Source organism: Solenopsis invicta, chromosome 3 (genome assembly GCF_016802725.1).
Source record: "Solenopsis invicta isolate M01_SB chromosome 3, UNIL_Sinv_3.0, whole genome shotgun sequence".
Lineage (NCBI taxonomy): Eukaryota > Metazoa > Arthropoda > Insecta > Hymenoptera > Formicidae > Solenopsis > Solenopsis invicta.
In genome coordinates, this window is record NC_052666.1 from 9,389,418 (window position 1) to 9,397,523 (window position 8,106).

Consider the following 8,106-nt stretch of genomic DNA (forward strand, 5'->3'; position numbering starts at 1 on the left):
GCCGCTTGTAAAACATATTAAAAGTAATGTAAAGCAAATATACCGTAATTTATGTAAATTTTAACGATCAAATGAAATCTATCGTAACCTATATTAAATGTTACAACTCAACTCTATCGTTTCCTATGTGATTTTTCTACATAAGGTAGAAAAAATGTTCTTTTAAATTATGGTAAGTAGACCTTACGATATCCTATGAAAAATTGTATTTTGTTAGCCCTATCGTTTTTTATCATATTTTTCATATTTAGCCTGTTGTAATTATTTTGTTTGTTATCGTAGTTCGTGAAATAAATGAGACACTTATTTTCATAGAAAACTTGCATACACTCAAAAAAATGTTTTGCAAGTGTAGTTAGAATTCTAGGTGGCACAACAAAAATGTATCGCTATTTTTTGTATCTGTTAGAATATTGTTTGCCACATATAGAATTTATAGCAGCAACATTCTAGTAATATCTTCTGGAAAATTTAGGTCCCATTACCAAATGTTTATCATTGCATTGGATAAATATGAGTTTCAATACTACAGCTAGAACGATGTTTGTGAGAAATATAACTGCCGATTATAACTGCAGCAGCGAGATAATATAACAACATATTCTAGGTGTCATAGCTAACTTATTTTTGTAGCTGCAGCTAAATTAATTGTATACTTTTTTAACGTAAATGCAGCAATGGCTGCATTTAGCAGAAAAAACAGCTTTGCAATTATAAGATTCTTTAATATGATTGGTTTATACATTTATAGATACATGAGATACTATAAGAGCAAGAACCAATTATATTAAAGAATCTTACAACAGTTGCAAAACTGATTTTTCTGCTTTTAACTATATAAGGGAAGATATAGTGTAAAATGAAATACCACCTTGTTAAAAAGAATACAGTTTATTTATCTTGTTACAACTATAATTATATTACAACTATACCTAATAACTAAAAATATAATGCTTTATTACATATTCTTTATAGTTGTTAAAGTAAATGATGCAATGTAACATATTGCTTTCCATCATTGCTTTTACAAAACAACAAAGGCAAATAATCTAAAAGATCAATAACTAGAATTGATATTATTTTCGCAGTTTTAGTAACATTATAAGCATGAAAATGTTCACTGTACATTGTACATGAAAGGACATTGCACATGAGGCAGACAGTGCCATTATGATTTACTAATACGGAGGAAATAATACCAAATTCAGGCCCATTATCATCATCCACTCCAATTGCAACGCACATTCCCTTTTTATATAAAGTTCCTTTAAAGATGACATAAGCATGTTGCATAAAGCCATTAGAAAAACTTATTGGAAGTAATAACGAATTATAATAATCTGGTTTTTCTTCAGGTCCTACTTCTAATAAAGTATGAAGTCCCTTTCGAGTCATGAATCGGTAAGCACACCGAAGTTGCTGCTTTAAAGCTAAAGTGAAAGCAATATTTTTCCTAGAACGAGTAGCTTTAGCGTCTTGCACAGCTGGCTGATGATTGGCTTCAAACCGATCACATGCTAAATTAACAAGAGCACCAGACCGAGACAAAATTGATGGATAATGAACCATATGATGGTGTTTAGGTTTCAATGTATCTTGGAAAAGAATAACATACAAACGATGATGTTCACTAATTCTCTCCTTCAATATCTTAATCATCTCTTTCTGCATTTGTCTACACAAAACAATTTCAATAATATCACGGAGAATTAAGTAAAACTTCCATATGGGATCGTTATCAAGAACAAGGTCACCTACAAGTAAAGCAAAGATACGAACAAAAGTGCGCATCTCACTGGCAGTCATTTTCACTGATTTAGTGCGAAGAGCCTTTTTTTTAAACTCAGTAGGCTTATTAGTGATAGTTTTATCATAATTAAATGTAATGAGTCGGAAGTTAAGTGTTTCAACAGTAAAATATTTCTTTACAAAAATTAATTGATAGAGAATGTGACCCATATCGTAAATACAAATACCCTCAAAAATGTCATGCATAATGTCAACACTTGGATTGTCAGTTACTTCAAAAGTCTCTACCTCGTTTAGGACAGACTCTCCACTGACTCCAGTTAAAGATACGTTTTGCAATCTATATCGTGCTGTAATTTATTCCTGAGTAAACTTGAATCTTCCTCTGTTTGAATATGAATTAAAGATCTATGAGCATGGCACATACGACATGGAAAATTTGCAGTAAACCCTTCAGCAAAACCAAGCATTGAATGGAGAGCTAAATTATCAGCCACTAGAAGAGTCATAACAAAATAGACTGTGTGAACAACACTATTTATAATAATTTCGATACCATTATTGAACAAAAAGTTTAACTCTTTAATAAAAATCCCGAATGTTCGCTTATTTCCATAATTAATACGATCACATGTGTTAAAAAGCAAAGCTAAGAAAATATTATCTAAAGAACCTTGAAATTCTGAGGGAAGGCATGCTATTTTCACATAGACAGCACCAAGTTTAGCACTGTGATTTCCAATTTCTTTATCAACTTCAAAGTCATCATAAAATACAAAAAGAGGAATTACAAGTTTCTCACCAAAGAAAACTTTTTTATTTTGCCAATGAGATCCATGGATATAGTCAGCAAAAAGATCCTCACATGAAGTTTCACTTAAAACATTTTTAATAACATTTAACACATTCGGTAATTCTAGAAAAACTTTCAGAATTTTCCTTAAAGGTACATATTGTCCTTTAACATTACCAATCTCAACAAGTACTTTTCCATCAATTATTTTTGTAAACATATCAGGAGCAATGTTATAGTCTTCAGGTGGAATATAAAACCCTAATTTTTTCATATATTGTAATGTTAAGTATTCTGATTTTAAGTCCTCAAATGGACTTTTTAATACATTGAGTTGACAACAAATGTCATCAATAATATTAGAATCAACATTTCGACTTAGACATATAGCTGAAATATCAGCAGATAGGAATGAGAGAGTAGTGGACAAAAAATCAGTAATGTTTTCTACATATTCTTGAATTATTTTACGAGGGCGACCAGGTTTACTGTACAGTTGTGCTATTTGCATGGAAGCATAAGTCGTGATTTGATCTTTCAAAAAAGTTTCATTAAATAGACATTTGTCATGGGAAGAAGTTTCTTGTGTTGAACCATCAATAGATAATATAATAAAACCATCAATAGATAATAAAAAAAATTGGAAAATATGCTTGCATGTTTTATAGAGAAAAACCAGAACATTCAAAAGCTGTATAATCACAAAAAGTCTCGTATTCTACTTACGAGAAAACTTTTTAAATAATTTTGGACGTTGAGCATCAGACTTCCATTCATCAAATTCAGTTGTTAACTCATACAGTTCTTTTTGAATAAGTCTCCACAAACGATAACTCTCAGGAGAATACTCTAGGTGAGCTGCGTTAATAATCTTGAAACACAGATCCAAAGCTCTTACTGGGGATTGAACGAGAAATTGTGTCTCTGTATCAAGAATTACATAACAGGCATCTATATCATTCACAGATGATCCACAAACAAGAACATATGGCTGTATAGTAATGCCCCAATTAATTAGTTTTTTCTTTCTTTCCTGCATAAATGTTTGAAGTTTTCCAACACTCTAGAAATAAAATATACTATTGAAATAAAATCAATAATAAGTAAAAATATTTTCTTTTTCATGTGAACATTTTTGGAAAAGTTGTTTTTCCGAAAATGTTCAGATCAAAGACAGAAAATATGTACATAACATCACCTTTGTAAATACTCACCTCAATTAGTGAAATTACTCCTTCCTGAATGTCTGTGTGAGGTGGCCTCCACGTACGACCAGATTGACGGGCAACGGTCACAACAGTGTCCAAATAACAGAGTGACAATAGTGCCACTAAATTCCTAGTCTCTGGTAATGAAGGAAAAGTTTATTGACAGTATAAAAAGTAATTTTGAATCCTAAAAAATGATGTGTTTTTTAATGAAAATAAAATTACGTCCTTAACATTACCTTCTGAAATATCATCACTTGTTACAAGTAGCAAATTATCTTTTAGGGCCTCGCATTTACTTTCTTCGTTTGTGAGAGCTTGTATAATACGATCACAAAAATCTTTATAAGAGTTGTAAGCCTTAAGTTTTTGTTCAGGATACAGCAAATCAAAATCTATTTCAAACTGAAACACAAAAAATACTATGTATAAATTGAATTTATCATGTGATAAAATACAGAACAGTAAGTAATATTAAATATTAACCAAAGTGTATCCAAGGTTTTCCTTGAGAGCGGGGAATTTGTTTGTATAAGTTGAAATTTGTGTGGTTTCTGGAATTGTTGTGCTTTTTTGCTTGCTTTTAACATTTCTCTTGTTATTGTCTTTGTCTTTATTTCTGTTTGTAACTCGAGATTGGGCATGTAATTTTGCAATTTTGCAATTCTTTAGAAGTATCCATCCAATACTGTACTACTGTTGACCAAGGCTCTATGTTCTCTTCAAGAAAGTTTAGCTTTCCTTGTACATCATCATCTACTTAAATGAAATAAAACCATAGAATAAATTACAAAAATATAAACAAGAAGAGTTTAAAGTAAATACGTAATATCCATCTTCCATTAGCAGAATAAAAAAATGCAAATAAAAAAACCACACAACCAACCTTCTGAATCATCTAAAGAATCTGAGTCTAACTGATCCTTGTTTCGAGTAATAATGCCAAGCTCTTTGAAATCTTTCCGAATAGAATAGTACTTAGTAATTAATTTACCTTTGGCCACAAATTTCATTCCATTTGAATATTTGTATGGAATGAAATAAAGCTCCTGCCAAAATAAGGTCAGCGTTAATGCAGTATATACACAAAAAATACTTATTATATATTTGACAATAACAAAGCCCACTTATGATTAACACTACTTACACTATCTTCTTCAGGAAATATATGTTGTATGGCACTTACAAGTTCAGCGAAGCCTGCAGTTGAAATCCTGAGAATTAGGAAATATAAACGTTGTAAGAAAAAGAGACAACTTGAAGCAACTTAAGAAAAAATCATTGTAGAAGGATCAATTTAAAATTATAAAATCAATAGGCTTACTTTTCACATTTGCTTAATTCATCTTCAATAATAATTTCTGTTAATTTGTTTCTATCCTTATCATGCTTCAAACAAGGACCTTGCTTCGCCAGTTGCAATATACATCTACCCGTAGCTGTTTTATTTAAAAGAAGTCGAAGTTCCTAACAAGAAAAATTCAAAATTTTTGGAAAATGTTAACCAAATATTTTAAATATACAAAAGCATTGTGTGCAAGAACACTGTACAACATCAGATTATATTGATAACTTACTTCACCTCGTTTCACATTCGGTTCATTACTCTGTCGACTCCTCTTTTGTGAAGAGATATTTTTTGACGTTTCCTGACTATCTTCTAATGATAAATTTGAAGTATTCTGTGTTGAAGAAATATTTTTTGGCGTTTTCTGAATATTTTCTGATAATAAATTAGAAGGATCTCTCGAAGTACCCTATGTAAATAGAATGTTTAAAAATAGAAACATTTGTTCGATTTCTTGAAATAAATGTTTAAGGTAAATATTAAAGCATCCTTACTGGTTGAGGTGAAAGAGAAATAGTAATCTCATTTATATCTTTATTATGTAATTTTTGAAGATCATTATTATCATTCTGAAAAAATAGAAAAAATTATAAGCAAAGTGATAAGTCAGAGGACCTTTATTTATAAAGAGATTTTATGTTAAAGCGATATATTTTAAGTTAAAAAATTTAATGTAAATTCTAATGGAAAGAAGAAACTCAGAATTGTAATCTTAAACCGTAATGACATTTCTGAAATAAACTTTCTCAGATTTTGTTAAAAACACTGAGACACTAATTGTAAGTATAATTGTTATAAGATTTCTTACAGAAACCTATGTTGAATTTACATTTGTGTGCAGTCTCTGCAAACATATTACATTTATTAGAAATCATATGAATTTTTTTCTCATATTTTGCATCAAAATAAATTAAGTTTTCCACATGCCACATTCATGTTATTTATATTTAATAGATCAGATTAGTAAAATATACCGAAAATTTTCTTTTCTCTATTCATACATTAACAAGCACCTATTAATCTTTATGAAATGTCACAAGGTTTATTTTCATTGAAAATATAAGACATATAAATTTTATTATAAGAAATAAATAATTAATGTACAAGAAAAAAATTCATATATCGTTTTTCATTTCTATCGTCATCATTCAATATATCTGCAGTGACTGATTAGGTGCCTTAAATATTTCCTGTAATTGTCAACACAAACTAATGATGCCATACCTCTATTGATACAAATTTGCTCTCCTTCATCAATTCTTTTAAATTTTTGACAAATCTCATTCTATGGCCAGGGACTGGAATGAGATCATTTAATATATCCTTCCATTCAGGTTGTAATAGAAGTTGAAGTTCACCAACGTCTATACAATTACCTATAAAATGTGTTTTACGTCACAAAAAATTTACCTCTAGAGGAGATCAATATACATACAGAACCCCATAAGTATAAATAGTATCTACATATATAGTATATGTAGTTAACTTCTATGTAACATTTTTTGTCAATAAATATAGATATATGTATTCATGTATTCTATACACATTGTATGTCCTATATTTTCTAAATTTACACCCGAAAATGGACTTTAATATTTGATAAACATTTATAATTATTTGTTGATATACTAACTATATACTAACTATATAGAGAATAGAGAAAAATTTTTATTTACATTTTTTATTAACATAACTTGCGTTGAATACGAATAATGGCATGTGAAAAGCTATTTCAACAATTGCGATAAATTCATATCTAATATGACTGCAATAAGTAATGAAGAAACTTAACCCTATTTCCTCCAACGTTTTTTCATATTAGTCCTCCAACCATGCACTTTCGAGTTCCACGCGTTTTTCAAAATGTTAATAGCTTTCACACAACACTGACGTAATTTTCCAACCATGCACTTTCGTGTCCCACCGAAATTTTGAAAATTCGTGAGACACGAAAGGGCATAGTTGGAGGAAATAGGCCAGTTAATGGCACTTATTTTCGTACTTACTTTCAAACGCCGATACGTATTGATCGAGATTCCAATCTTTTAGTAAGTCCTGAATCGTCAGTTCAATAATCTCATGTGACATGATTATAACGGCTCGCCGTTGTCCACCGTCGTCGTCGTCGTCGTCTCCGCTACCCGGCCGTCGAGTTCTCCCTCGAATGCAGGCTGTATTCCGATATTTACTGCAATGCACTGCCAGCCGAACACCAACACTGCTCACTGCGCGCGAACACTCTTGCAAGATCCGGCACAGTCTTGCATCATGCACGTGAAACAGTTGAGCACGAAAGATTCTTAAAAAGAACTAGACGGAGTGGGCGCGTTACACGAACTGTTTGTGTGAGAATCATATATTCATTTGTCTCGCTTGCAGCTAATCTTTTCTGTGTACCATAGTCGAACTTTCTAACAGGTTTGATTGTGCTTAACATGGATAGGCGCTACAGAAAAACTGTCTTTCTACATTTTACTAACAGTTCAGATATAAATTCTGTCTCTGTCATTTAGATTGATTAAGTGTAAGACATATGCGATATCACAGATTGGCTAATCATTTATCTACCTCAGTTAATTTTTTGCACCCAGAAAATTTTTACTGTACTTGCAAGACCATTTTTTTCAGTGTAGTTTATTTCCATCTTTGATAATTTAATCATTAAACACAACGACTGAATTTCACTTATTTAGCTTAGACAAGTTTTTCTCAGTTAGAATCTATGTGCGGTGCATATAACGCCGACAACCGACCGACTTGTAATAGTTCGGTACTTGCATGCCTTTCGTCGCACGCACGCTCGCTCAACGTGAGTGTCTTATGACTCATTCCGTCAATAGATGGAACCACGAGTGCTTTAAGCTACACTTAGAAATTTCTGTAGGAATTTTCAGGTACGTGTGACTGAAGCTTTATGCAGTTACCGTTTCTCAAATTTACTATACGAAACTGAAAATTTTAGAAACGGCAACTGCATAAAGCTTTTTTGTTTTTGCACACTGTATCAT

General features: G+C 31.2%; 2 protein-coding genes across 5 annotated transcripts; both read right to left on the reverse strand.

Moving 5' to 3' along the window:
• Positions 1–978: 978 nt before the first annotated feature.
• LOC120357354 lies at positions 979–1,806 on the reverse strand. The gene has a single exon (XM_039447529.1). The coding sequence runs from the start codon at positions 1,804–1,806 to the stop codon at positions 979–981; it is 828 nt and encodes a 275-aa protein (XP_039303463.1).
• Positions 1,807–4,018: 2,212 nt separating this feature from the next.
• LOC120356821 lies at positions 4,019–7,838 on the reverse strand. 4 transcript variants are annotated; one of them, XM_039447213.1, is made up of 9 exons: positions 7,105–7,838; positions 6,323–6,474; positions 5,593–5,667; positions 5,328–5,507; positions 5,075–5,217; positions 4,898–4,964; positions 4,637–4,799; positions 4,237–4,506; positions 4,036–4,155 (listed from the first exon to the last, which is right to left on the reverse strand). In XM_039447213.1, the coding sequence occupies exons 1-8, from the start codon at positions 7,184–7,186 to the stop codon at positions 4,364–4,366; spliced, it is 1,005 nt and encodes a 334-aa protein (XP_039303147.1). In that variant the 5' UTR covers positions 7,187–7,838; the 3' UTR covers positions 4,036–4,155; positions 4,237–4,363. The 4 variants fall into 4 exon arrangements, with proteins under 4 accessions (XP_039303149.1, XP_039303147.1, XP_039303148.1 ...); XM_039447215.1 differs by lacking the exon at positions 4,237–4,506 and having other exon boundaries at positions 4,019–4,155; positions 4,745–4,799; XM_039447214.1 differs by lacking the exon at positions 5,593–5,667.
• Between the last annotated feature and the right edge of the window lie 268 nt (positions 7,839–8,106).